Source organism: Theropithecus gelada, chromosome 6 (genome assembly GCF_003255815.1).
Source record: "Theropithecus gelada isolate Dixy chromosome 6, Tgel_1.0, whole genome shotgun sequence".
NCBI lineage: Eukaryota > Metazoa > Chordata > Mammalia > Primates > Cercopithecidae > Theropithecus > Theropithecus gelada.
In genome coordinates, this window is record NC_037673.1 from 108,106,832 (window position 1) to 108,119,949 (window position 13,118).

Genomic DNA, 13,118 nt, shown 5'->3' on the forward strand with positions numbered 1-13,118 from the left:
CTTTTTTAGATGCTGTTGGACTCGGTAAACTAGTATTTTGTTAAGGATTTTTGCATATATGTTCATCAGGGATATTGCTCTTTAGTTGTCTTTGTTATACTGGCTTCATAAAATGATTTAAGGAGGATTTCCTCTTTCTCTACCTTGTGGATAATTATTGATATTATTATGTCAATATTATTCGTATTAATTCTTCTTTGAATGTTGGTAGAATTCAACTGTGAATTCGTCTGGTCCTGGACTTTTTCTTGTTGGTAATTTTTTTACTACCATTTCAATCTCACTGCTTGTTAATGGTCTGTTCAGGGTTTCTAATTCTTCCTGATTTAAGCTAGGAGGATTGTCTCTTTCCAGGAAGTTATCCATCTCCTCTATGTTTTCTAGTTTATGCAAGTAAAGGTGTTCATAGTAGCCTTGAATGATCTTTTGTATTTCGGTGGTGTCCGTTGAAATATCTCCCATTTCATTTCTAATTGAGCTTATTTGGATCTTCCCTCTTCTTTTCTTGGACAATCTTGCTAATGGTCTATCAATTTATTTATCTTTTCAAAGAAGCAGCTGTTTGTTTCATTTATCTTTTGCATTTCTTTTTGTTTCAATTTCATTTAGTCCTGCTCTGACCTTGGTTATTTCCTTTATTCTGTTGGGTTGGGTTTATTCTTGTTTCTCTAGTACCTTGAGGTGTGATCTTAGATTGTCTAGTTGTGCTCTTTCAGACTTTTTGATATAGGCATTTAAGGCTATGAACATTCCTCTGAGCACCACTTTTGCTGTATCCCAGAAGTTTTGATAGTTGTGTCACTATTATCGTTCAGTTTAAAGAATTTTTTCCACTATGGTCTGAGATAGTACTTGATATAATTTCAGTTTTCTTAAATTTATTCAGACTTGTTTTGTGGCCTATCATATGGTCTGTTTTGGAGAAAGTTCCACGTGCTGATGAAAAGAATGTATATTCTGAAATTGTTGGGTAGAATGTTCTGTAAATGGCCAGGTGTGGTGACTCACACCTGTAATCCCAGCACTCTGGGAGGCCAAGGCAGGTGGATCACCTAAGGTCAGGAGTTTGAGACCAGCCTGGTCAACATGGTGAAACCCATCTCTACTAAAGAAAGTTATATAAATATCTGTTAAGTCCATTTGTTCCTGAGTATAGTTTAAATCCATTGTTTCTTTGTTGACTTTCTGTCCTGATGATTTGTCTAGTGCTATCAGTGCAGTACTGAAGTTCCCCACTATTGCTTTGTTGCTCTCTATCTCATTACTTAGGTCTAGTAGTAATTGTTTTATAAATTTGGGAGCTCCAGTGTTAGGTGCATATATATTTAGGATTCTGATATTTTCCTGTTGGAAAAGGGCTTTTATCATAATGTCCTACTTTGTCTTTTTTAACTGACCTTAAAGTTTGTTTTGTCTGATATATGCCTGCTTGCTTTTGGTGTCTATTTGCATGGAATATCTTTTTCCACCCCTTTACCTTAAGTATATGTGAGTCCTTATGTGTTAGGTGAGTCACTTGAAGTCAGCAGATACCTGGTTGGTGAATTCTTATCCATTCTGCAATTCTGTATCTTTTAAGTGGAGCATTTAGGCCATTTACATTCAGCATTAGTATTGAGTATGAGGTACTATTCCATTCATTGTGCTATTTGTTGCCTGTATACCTTGTGTTTTTTTTTATTGTATTTTTGTTTTATAGGTCCTGTGAGACTTATGCTTTAAGGAGGTTCTGTTATTGATGTGTTTCCAGGATTTGTTTCAAGATTTAGAGCTCCTTTTAGCAGTTCTTATAGTGCTGGTTTGGGAGTGGCAAATTCTCTCAGCATTTGTTTGTCTGAAAAACACTACCTTTTCTTCATTTATGAAGCTTAGTTTCGCTGGATACAAAATTCTTGGCTGATAATTGTTTTGTTTAAGGAGGCTGTAGATAGGGACCTAATCTCTTCTAGCTTGTAGGGTTTCTGCTGAGAAATCTGCTGTTAATCTGATAGGTTTTCCTTTATAGGTTACCTGGTGCTTTTGCCTCACAGCTATTAAGATTCTTTCCTTCATCTTAGCTTCAGATAACCTGATGACAATGTGCCTAGGTAATGATCTTTTTGCAATTTCCCAGGTATTCTTTGAGCTCCTTCTATTTGGATGTTTAGGTCTTTAGCAACACTGGGGAAGTTTTACTAGATTATTCCCCCAAATATGTTTTCCAAACTTTTGGATTCCTCTTCTTCCTCAGGAATGCCAATTATTCTTAGGTTTGGTCACTTATGTAATTGCAAATTTCTTGGTGGCTTTGTTCATGTTTTTAAATTCTTTTTTTCTTAGTCTTTGTTAGATTGGGTTAATTTGATAACCTTGTCTTTGAGATCTGAAGTTATTTCTTCTGCTTGTTCGAGTCTATTGCTGAGAATTTCAAGAACATTTTGCATTTCTGTAAGTGTGTCCTTTATTTCCTGAAGTTATGATTGTTTTTTATTTATGCTATCTATTTCACTGAAGATTTCTCCCCTCATTTCTTGTATCATTTTTTTGATTTCCTTAAATTGAACTTCACCTTTCTCTGGTGCCTCCTTAATTGGCTTAATAATCAACCTTCTAAATGCCTTTTCAGGTAAATCAGCGACTTTTTCTTGGTTTGGATCCATTGCTGAGGAAAGAGTATGCTTTTTTGGGTGGTGTTGAAGAACCTTCTTTTATCATATTACCAGAATTGTTTTTCTAGTTCCTTCTCCTTTGGGTAAACTATGTTAGAGGGAAGATCTGGAGCTCAAGGCTGCTGTGCAGATGCTTTTCTCCCATGGGTGTTCCCTTGATGTAGCACTCTCCCCCTTTTCCTAGGAATGTGGCTTCCTGAGAGCTGAGATGCAGTAACTGTTATTTCCCTTCTGGATCTAGCCACGCAGCAGGGCTACCAGACTCCAGGCTGATACTAAGGGTTATCTGCACAGAGTCCTGTGATGTGAACCGTCCTCATATCTCTCAGCCATGGATACCAGCACAGTATTTGCAGTGTCTCTGGGGTCCTGCAGGAGCAATCTGCTTCCTTCAAAGGGTCTGTGGATTCTCTCAGCTTTCTTGGTATATTTCTGCAATAGTTCTGGAGCAGAATTTCACAGTGCAAGTCTCCACACACTGCACTATCTGTCCGAGTGGGAGCTGCAATCTAGTCCTGTCCCCATCTGTCATTTTCCCCAGAAAATATGTTTAATAATTATTAAAATGCATAGTATTTTGCTGTTTTAATTAATTATATAGTGACAACCATGGTAATAACAACTACTCTTAGGGTTCACTAACAATTAGATCCTTAACATCTCAGGAAATAAACTTTTAAAATACCAATTTATATGTATATTATGGATATATGTATTTTATTAATAAAAATATAATAACATTTTAGGGAGAAAGTAGAATAGGAATACAAGTTTAAAGACATAAAAGGAATAAAGAAAAGTTTCTGATTTTTAAAAAAGAGTTTGTTCATATATTTTTGTAAAGGTAGATGAAGAGTACAAAATTGCTATGAAATATAAATTCACAGGATACACTTAAAAGGAATATGATAATTTGCTTTTACAATGTCAATATTTAAGATAAACCAAAGACCTGGATCTGCTAAAACTTACAAAATTTTAATTCTCAATCTAAAATTATACACAAGTACATGGTTTTTTTAAAAAAAATCGTAGACCTGGTATGGTGGCTCACACCTGTAGTCCTAGCACTTTGGGAGGCTGAGGCAGGAGGATCACTCGAGCTCAGGAGTTTGAAACCAACCAGCCTAAGCAACATAGTGCGACTTCATCTCTAAAAGAAAAAAAAAAATCTTGAAAATCACTAATCTCAGAAACATTTCTTATAAAAAGCAGATTTGGAGGGGAAGATGACTTCAGTTTTGAATATGTTACCTTTGAGATACATGAGAGGTATCCAAGTAGTGAATAGCAGCTAAAACATTATGTGGACCATACATTTTAAAGCACTAGTCTGTGTACTTTTTATAGATTCCTTCAATCATCACTACCACCCTATGAAGCTGGTACTATTACTAGCCTCACTTTATAAACAGAGGAACTGAGGTATAGAAAAGTTAGGGAGACTCACTCAGTGACACACAGCTCTCCAGGTAGACTGTGGTTTGAACCCATACAGTCTGAATCCAGATTTTGAATTTTAACACAGTGTAGTCCCTCCTGAAACATCTGGGTTGAAGATAGGAATTTGAGGCTCAGTCTTTCGATATAATTTAAACCATGGAACAGATGAGATTACCAAGGAAAAGTAACACACATTTGTCAGCAGGAAAATGAGAGCTTCGGTGCTGTGGAGCCCTCTATAGATGCTTCTGGCATTCCCTTCCAGGTCCTGGACTCTTGAAAAGCCACCCACCATCATTGTTTCCCAGATGCTCTTCATGTGTTGTTGTCAGCCCTCCCAGGATATTGTGCTTCTTATGATGATCTTCATAAAGTCAAAGGGTTACCTGAGAGGAACTTTCTGCTTCTTGATCTTTCCCCTCTGTTCCTCCAACAGATGCTTGAAGACATCTGACATAGTAAGTTTCATTTTGTAACGATCCAACATTACAATCTTCCTTTCTTTGCAACAAGACTCACATTATCACTTATACATGTTTTATCAATCATTATAGGGACTTTCCAGAACATACAATCACAGAACGTGAAACCTTGCACATGTTACAAAGTACAGCATCAGGATGAAAGGAAGAGGGCCACTACTAATGGCAGAGAGGACACACTTGAGCTTGCCTGCGAGAACTCAATGGATGAGGACTTTTGTTCAATACTCAGAGTACTTGGGGGCAGGGAAGAGAATACAAATATTAATACATACACAGTTTAGTTTAGATGCTTAAGGAAATTATCTCAGAGATAAACAGTACTAGCAAAGGTAGCACTAAATGTGTGGGCCTGAACAGAAAGCATAAGAGAATCAAGGACAAAATCCTGGTGAATACCAACATTTTATGGAACAGGTAGTGGAATCATGATCGTAGAGAGGACGAATAGGAATAACTAGAGAAAACATGAAAAGAGAGAAACAAAAAGAATATAGTGCCAGAAGAACAAAAAGAGATTTCAAGAATGGACAAGTTGTTAGTGTCAAAGCAAAAGAAAGGTCAAGTAAGATAAGGAATGATAGAGTCTCTTAGATTTAGCAACTGGCAAGGCAGGGCCAGTTTCAGTGATGTGACTGGGATCAAAGCTGCATGGTGATACGTTTAGGAAACAATGGGATTTCAGAAGTGAATGTAAGAAATTTAGACAAAGTTTTCTGAAGATTATGTGTGGTGCAGAAGGAGCCAAAGATGGCAGCAGATAGAGGAGGACAAGGGAGGTGGGGAATGGGAGGTTCTAAATGGGAGAGACTTGAACACGCCAAACACTGACTGGAAGGAGGGAGTAGGTAGGGTAGAGAGACACCAAACAGAAAAAGCGAGGTGGTAAGATCCAACTCACAGACACTGGTAACAGGATAGGAAGTGTAAGAAGCAACTAGGTGTTTGGGGGCGGGGTGGGTGGTCAAGAAAGCGGGAAGTTTCTGATTGCTTTTATTGTCTTAGCAAAGCAAAAACAGAGTTCACTGGCAGAAGACAATGTCTGCATGCTGTGTTCATCTGTGTGCTCCACACGTTCCCCCTCCTTTGACTTCTTAAGTAAAAGGGCAGCAGATCCAGCAGCCTAATTCTCAATGCCACGCTGATTTCCATATTCTGAGAAAAGCTCTAATTATATACAACTTCTGCCTTTCAAGGAATAATCTGTAAAGGAGCCTCAAGTGCTAACATTAAAGTAAGACATAACTATAATTTCTGGGAATTTTCTGTAAGTCAGACCAAGGCCCTAATATAAGAGACCTACATCCCCACACACACCAGTCTGGATCAAGAAGACTTGGCACAAGCCAGAGTGGAACAGAAAATAGGCTCTATGCCCAGGCTAAGCACTTTCCCTTTCAAAACTAATCTTAAAACCAGAAGTAGTATTGAGATATCGCATTTATATTTATTACTGCTTTCAATATCAACAAAACTCATCTTCAAAAATCTCCAAAGGCATTTAAGAATGTACAGTTTATTTAATTTTTTCTTTTCTTTCTTCTAGACTTTCTCCTTATTCCTTCATTCCACTAGTATCACCAGCAATATTTGCTCCTATCCTAGTTTCAACAGGAAAGCCCTTTTACATGTTTAATACCTTATCATCTACAAAAAGCTATCATGTGTTCTGATTTAGTCCTATATCAATCCTGAGAGTTGAGGAGAAAAAGCATTTTATTGTCAATTTACAGATAAGCATATCAAGATTCGGAAAAATTAAGTGATTTGACCATTTTTTAGGAACAGACATAGGACTCAAACCTATCTTGTGACTCCAAAGGCAGTTATCTATTCTACCAGATCACAATCCATTTATAATAACTTCTGAAAGCCTAAAAGATGACTGAAGTTCCTTCCAGCCTCTGATTAATTACAAATACACCAGTTCTTTAAAGGGAAGACGGTGCTGCTGCAATTTCAATTGTCTTGAAAGTCAGGATATTATAGTGGTTGAAAGGTCTTGGAGACACTCAGACTTAGGGTGGAATTCTGGTCCTAATACGTGCTGATTATGTGACCTTAGGAAAGGTGCTTAACCTTCTAGTTTGCGTTTCATCATCTCTAATAGAAAGATAATAATACTTTAGAGAACTGTTCTAAACATACAATTTCAACAAACAAAAATGTTTACAGTCTCTGGTGCACTGATTATGACGTTGGTAATGATGATGAACGATGAGTTCCAGGGTTCTAGGTTCTCCTGGTCCTCCAGTGCAGACAACTTCTCTGTCATGTGAGGTCCCGAATGTACAGTAATTCAATCGACGTTCATGAAAACCATTACTTGGTTTTTAAGACAAAGATTTTTTTAACCATATCCTGTACTATTTTAACACAGGGTTTTTTTGTTTAAATCCTTATTTGTTTTAAGTAACTGTCAGATATGCAGGGTTGCTTCTAATATACTTTTGATGAAACTGTTGCCAAGAGGAAGTACAAAATTTCATTACCTTATTCTCATAGCCTTCTAAAATTAAAAGGTAATCAGACAATACATGTGAACATGCAAAGACTAAGCAATGTTTACAAATCACCTCTATTTTAGCTGAGTTCACTATTAGAATATAACAAAAAGAGGAAAAGAATACTTTTTTCATGTCATTTTGCACATCTGATATTCTTATCACATCAAAACAATATGACTTCAGAGCTTTCTCCTTCTAAATGTGTCATTTCTCCGAAAACCTGTACTATAAACACCATCATAAATGCCAAACCTTAGGAGTAAAAGAGGAAAAAATGTTCTTAATTTAAACCCTACAAAACTTTCAATAAACTAGCAATGCTAACTGCTACAGTAGGGGTCATTGTTTTGAAATTCTCTAGCTTTTCACATTTTTCCTTTGCAAAGTTAAAAAAAGGGTGAGGGGGAAGATAGAGACAGACAAGGTCTATATAACTTTAGCAAGACAGTCAATCTTTCCAGGGAAAGTCTGACATAGTAGGTAAGATCAGAAAACTGTAGTTTTCTCTGCTAGGAAAAAAATGTTATTTCAAAAATATGAATGTAGCACATGATACCTTCTTTAGCCTTCAATTTAATCTTTCTGTATAAATTTACAGTTCTGCTATATTTATTCGTGGTCTGTACAAGATAGAATTCAGTGGACTTCTAAACATGTCTGTTCCCCTTTTTTGCAACATGCCATAATGACCACTAGCCTTTAGAAAGTTATTCCTTTCTATGGAAAGCTATCCAACATACTCAATTTTTCATTCCAACCTTATTAAATCCTCCCATGACACAGAAGAGATTAAGGAACTAGCTCAAGAAAAGTAACAAGTGATCACCATCAATAGCAGTAACACCACTCAGAAAATCATGTTCTTCACTGAATGTACCACAAAAGACCCAGTGGAGGATGGGAGAACAAATGAAGGAAGAGGAGAACATCTCTATCTCAACAGCAGTTGAATAGGATGAAAAATAAAAGGCAAGTCAAATTTCTGAGATAAGCATGTGAACGTTCTGCATAATGAAGCTGTGCCTATCTGAAGCTAAGATCTTTCTCAGACTAAACCAAAAGTCACATTAATGAATATCCTTTCATCCTTCAAAATCTTCATCTCCAAAGTTTTTCCATTGTGATGAATTTCTTAGGAACTCTCTACTCCAGACTGGAAGACCTTCTGAATTAACCTTTGTGAACAACTGACATAAGAACTAAAAGCTAAGTTGTCTTTATTACTCTTATTTCATCAGGTTCATGAATAAAAAAACCTCTACTTATTTTATTTTGTAACAGCTTATCTCACTTATAAAACTTAGGTAGTCACTTTTTTTTTTTTACACTGTATTTCTTCTCTAACCATTCCCTTTCTTAAAAGGCAATTAATATCTGGCACTTCAAGAGACTAGCCACTTGCCTTCTAACACATATTAAATGACATATTCAGTCTTCCATGTGCACTGATGCTCTGCATTCATTCTCATAAGGTTGCAAATCTGGAAACCACATATGCCATCTGCAAAGAGGACGACACATGTACAGAAGCTGTGAATCCAGCAACTCTATAGACTTTTGGCAGAAGAGGAAAAAATGCAAAGAAATTATCAGGGGAAAACATGTTTGAGATTTTCAGTCTTTTTCAGTGACAAAGAACCTAACCACCTAAAACCGTATCAAGAAAAGCCAGAGATAGAGTGAAATTTATAACCAGAAAAATTTAACAGAGTCACCGTACTCACCGTCTGATGGCTTCTGTCACAGTAACGTAGCCCAAAATAATCTATCTCCACAAGGTTTATGTGATGGAATACGTGGTCAAGGACAATGGAACCTTTCGTTGACTTCTGCAAAAATAATTCAGTTTTATATTTTTCAGCTGCCTTTTTGCTCCTAAATAGGACACAATCATGGTTCTCATCTTTTGTTAGTTTCACTCACAATAGCAGCAATAGTATTAGACCATGGTTCCCTCTGTAAGTTGTGCCTCAATTACGAAGAAAAAAAATGTGATTTAAAGCAAAGTGTATTATAGAAACTGCTTTGGAAAATACTTTTGAAATCATAGTGGGTTTTAAATTAATATAAGCTTCTTGCTTCTCGGATTATAAATTATCTTCAGGACAAAATTCTTTTAATAAAGATAATCTTTTATATGAAGAACATCTAATAAATGCATCAAAAAAACACTTTGGTTAAAAATTCCACCATTCTTTCATTTTTAAAAGCAATTTTCGCCTATAGCATTACTCTCACAATGAATACAGAAGATATATAAAATTAACAATAGTCAAAGCTTTTATCTTCACTCCTCAAATAATAAACCCATAGATTAAAGCTACTAAAGCTAATGTCCTCAAAAGCCCTTGTGAAGATATTTCACTTTATCTCTTTCACATAAGCACAGACACAAAACTTTTCTTTTGGCTGCTTTTTAAATACTGATAACTACCTAAAAAGCTAATCTCTTCTCTCCCCACCTACTACATATACAGATTCTTTAAATTAAGATTCTTATCATCTAACATACTAAAAATCAAATATTCACACATGTAAGAAACACTTCATCAGCAAGCACTACTCCACACACCACATAAGTTTAGAAAATAATCCATTTTTATAGTATAGGTATAGATACAGCCTCTTCCTTTCTCTTGCCCCATCTCTGGCTGGGATAACAAGATAATAAAAGAAATCCCACAACAAGTCTCCCATTATGGTAATAAAGGAGGGCTTTTGTTCAGTTTCATCTGCCCTCAGAAAATTACCAGGATGTGTTTATCCATGTATGGTGAGCACTTAATACTGCACTGCTTTTAGAAAATGGATTGTTAGCATGAGGGAAATGTTTTTATTAAATTTATTATAAAATGGGCAATATGAGGTTATAAAAGTACACACCAGGAGAAGAAAGTTCTTGTTACAAATTCCATAGGTATTCTGTTTTCCTCTAAATTACTTTGGCTAACTTTAACTGGTTCCTTTTTCAAAATCCATTAAATAATTTATAAACAAAAAGCCCTTCCATGATGAATCTTTAGGTTATTGGACATTTTCTGCAATAATCACAATGCCATAGTGGTCTGTAAATGTCTCTGTGCTCATGTACCTGTGTATTTCTCTGGGGTAAAAATCTTGAAGTGAAATTATTCATCTGAAGGATATGTATACTCATAATTACAGTAGGCACTGCCAAAAAGACCATTACAATTCATTCGATGAGAGTATATGTTTTCCCCGCACCCTTGCCAACATTTGGATTGCAAAAATGTTTTTCCAATCTGATTGAGCAAAAAAAGAAGGGAATAAAGGAATTGTTTTAATTTACATTTTCCTGACGTTAATAAAAGCAAGCACTCTTTCATGTGCTTACTAGCCAACTGCATTTCCTAGCCTTTGAGTTAGGCATTCCATAACCCAAAGTTTATGAGCAAATTCTCCTAAGTACTTCTAAATACTTGTAGAATTTTACTTATACTTAGCTCTTCATTTCATCTGGAAATTATTGCTGTTCTTGGGATAAGGGTCTAACTTTGCTTCCAAATGGATAGACAACTGCACCACCATTTCCCAAAAAAGCTATCATTTCCCTGTTGATTTGAAACAACTTTATCATCTATTAAATGAATCCCCAGTATTCTAGCTCATGGGTTATTCCAGAACCAATACCCCCAAGATTTTAATATATGTAGTTTAATTTGTTTGATATCCATTTTTCTTTTTCAAAACTATCTTTGCCAGTTCTTAAACATTTTTCTCCACTCAGGAACGTTTAGAACCAGCTACCCAATTGAATAAATGATTGTGCTGGGGGTTTAACTGCATTTAAATGTAACTGACAGACCAGATGATGTGGTAGGGGGAGGTGTAGATACTATGATATTTACAGAGCGAAACCTCTATGGTTGTCTTTTATATCCTTCGAGGATATTTTACACTTTTTATGTTGGTTTTACAAAATTCTATTTAGACTTTGTGGCAGGCAAATTTACCAAATGCCCTCCCACCCCCAAAGATGTCCTGTCCTGACTTCTGGAAACTGCACAATGAGAATAGCACCCCTATGATAGTATTATGCTATATGGCACAGTTGACAGTAAGATAGGGAGATCACTGAAGTAGACCTAATCACATGGGCTCTAAAAAGCATAGCACTTTCTCCAGCAGAAGGGAAAAGGAGGGGGAAAGTCAACTATACTCAAACCATGAGAAGGGTTCCACACGTCCCTGTCACTTGAAAGACGGAGGGGCTGAGAAGAATGGGAATAGCCTCAGAACCTGAGGGGAACCCCCAGCTAACAGCCAGCAAAGAGATGGGAACCTCAGTCCTACAACCACAAAAGCGGGATTCTGCCAACAACTGACAAGGGTATGGAAGTTGATTCTTCCCCATTGCCCTCAAATAAGGACAACAGCTGACTAACACCTTGATTTCAGCCTGGTAGGACGCTGCAGGGAAGTCAGCCATGACGTCGTGGACTTCTGGCCTACAGAACTGTGAAATAATAAACGGCGGTACATTTAAACCACTATGCTTGTGATAATCTGTTATGCAGCAATAGAAAATAACACAGGCGGATTCTTAGGTATTTTAGTTTTATTGCTGTTCTACTTTCTGACTGGCTATTGCTAATGCATTGGAAAGCCAACTAATTTTCCCTATCGGTCTTATTCCCAGCCATCTTGCTAAATTCTTGTTAGTTTGTCTATGAAGTCTTCTCAGATAATCACTTTTCAAAATGCTTTTTCAAAATGCTCCTCCACATTTATTTCTTCTTTTCTTACTGCATTGGCTGGGACCTCAATAAAAGAATAACTAGTAGTTTTGAGAACATGCACCCTGTCATCTTCCTGGCTGTAATGGAATTGCTTCTAAAATTTCACCACTAAGTATAATAGCTGGTGTATGGCCCTAACGCATATCCTTAATCAAACAGATGGTTCCTTCAATTCTGCTTTTTTGGTCTTATTCTGTTTTGGCCTTTAATCAATGACTAATAGTTTTATCAACTTCTTTTTGGGAATAAAAGATGAGTATATGATGTTTGTCCTTTCAGCTGTGGGTTACATTAAAAGAGTTTCTAATGCCAAACCTTCTTAGAGAAATTCCCACTTTAGTCCTTTTTGTTCTGGGTACATATCAAAACCTCTGCCAATGTGCAAACAATTCCCCTATGTGAGTCTTGGTGGAGGCAGGAATCAGGTTCCCAGAATAACTGACAGCCAGGTCACAGGCATATGATCTGTGTTTTCAGCCAAGGACTTCGACTTCTGAGCAAGAGTTTAGGATTAATTCACGGAGTGGCTCCCAATAGTAAGGGAGTATCCAATAGCAAAGACATCCAAAGATGGAATCAGCTGTGACAAGCAGTAGAAATGACTGATTCCTGAGCCAGATTTTCCAGCATTCCTATCTTTTTCCCGAGACAGGGTCTCACTCTGTCGCCCAGGCTGGAATGCAGTGGTGTGATCTTGGCTCACTGCAACCTCCAAGTAATCCTTCTGCCTCAGCCTCCTGAGTAGCTGGGACTACAGGCATGCACCACCGCACCCGGCTACAGCATTCTTGAGGTACAAAATAGGAACATTCAGGCAATCTACCACCTTCATTTTCTGAATATGTATGCTTGGCTCAAGAGGCAGGCCAGTATCACAAGTAAAACTCGTGAGTAACAGTACAGAAAATTGGATCCAACTGTATACTAAAAATATCATGATGAATACAAAAAGCTTATCCTTTTTTAAGTGCATGCCTGGTGTAAGTACATCAAGAAAGGATTCTTAAAGTAAATTCTGTCCAATGTAGCTATGAAAAGAATTTACTGGAAAGATACTGAGCATCTCACAGGCTCTATAGACATCACACTAATGGTTACCCAGAGCTTTCTATGATTCTCATCTATCCACAGCCACTAAGCTTGGAATACTCAATCTATCACTACAACCTTTCATAGTTCTTTTGCTCATGTTTTGGGCAGTGGTTTTCACCTTCAATTCTTTCCCATTAGCCTTTCAGGAATTTTTCTTATCATTTCTGGTCCATTGAGACCAGATCG

The 13,118-nt window shown here is 36.9% G+C and overlaps 1 protein-coding gene across 1 annotated transcript in view; it reads right to left on the reverse strand.

The window, feature by feature from the left end:
- The window catches only part of EPB41L4A (erythrocyte membrane protein band 4.1 like 4A), a 255,122-nt gene that overhangs the window by 135,924 nt on the left and 106,080 nt on the right, over positions 1-13,118 (reverse strand). Inside the window, exon 2 of the mRNA XM_025388701.1 lies at positions 8,805-8,909. Within this exon, the coding sequence (XP_025244486.1) occupies positions 8,805-8,909 (105 nt within the window). The remainder of the gene's footprint in view (positions 1-8,804; positions 8,910-13,118) is intronic.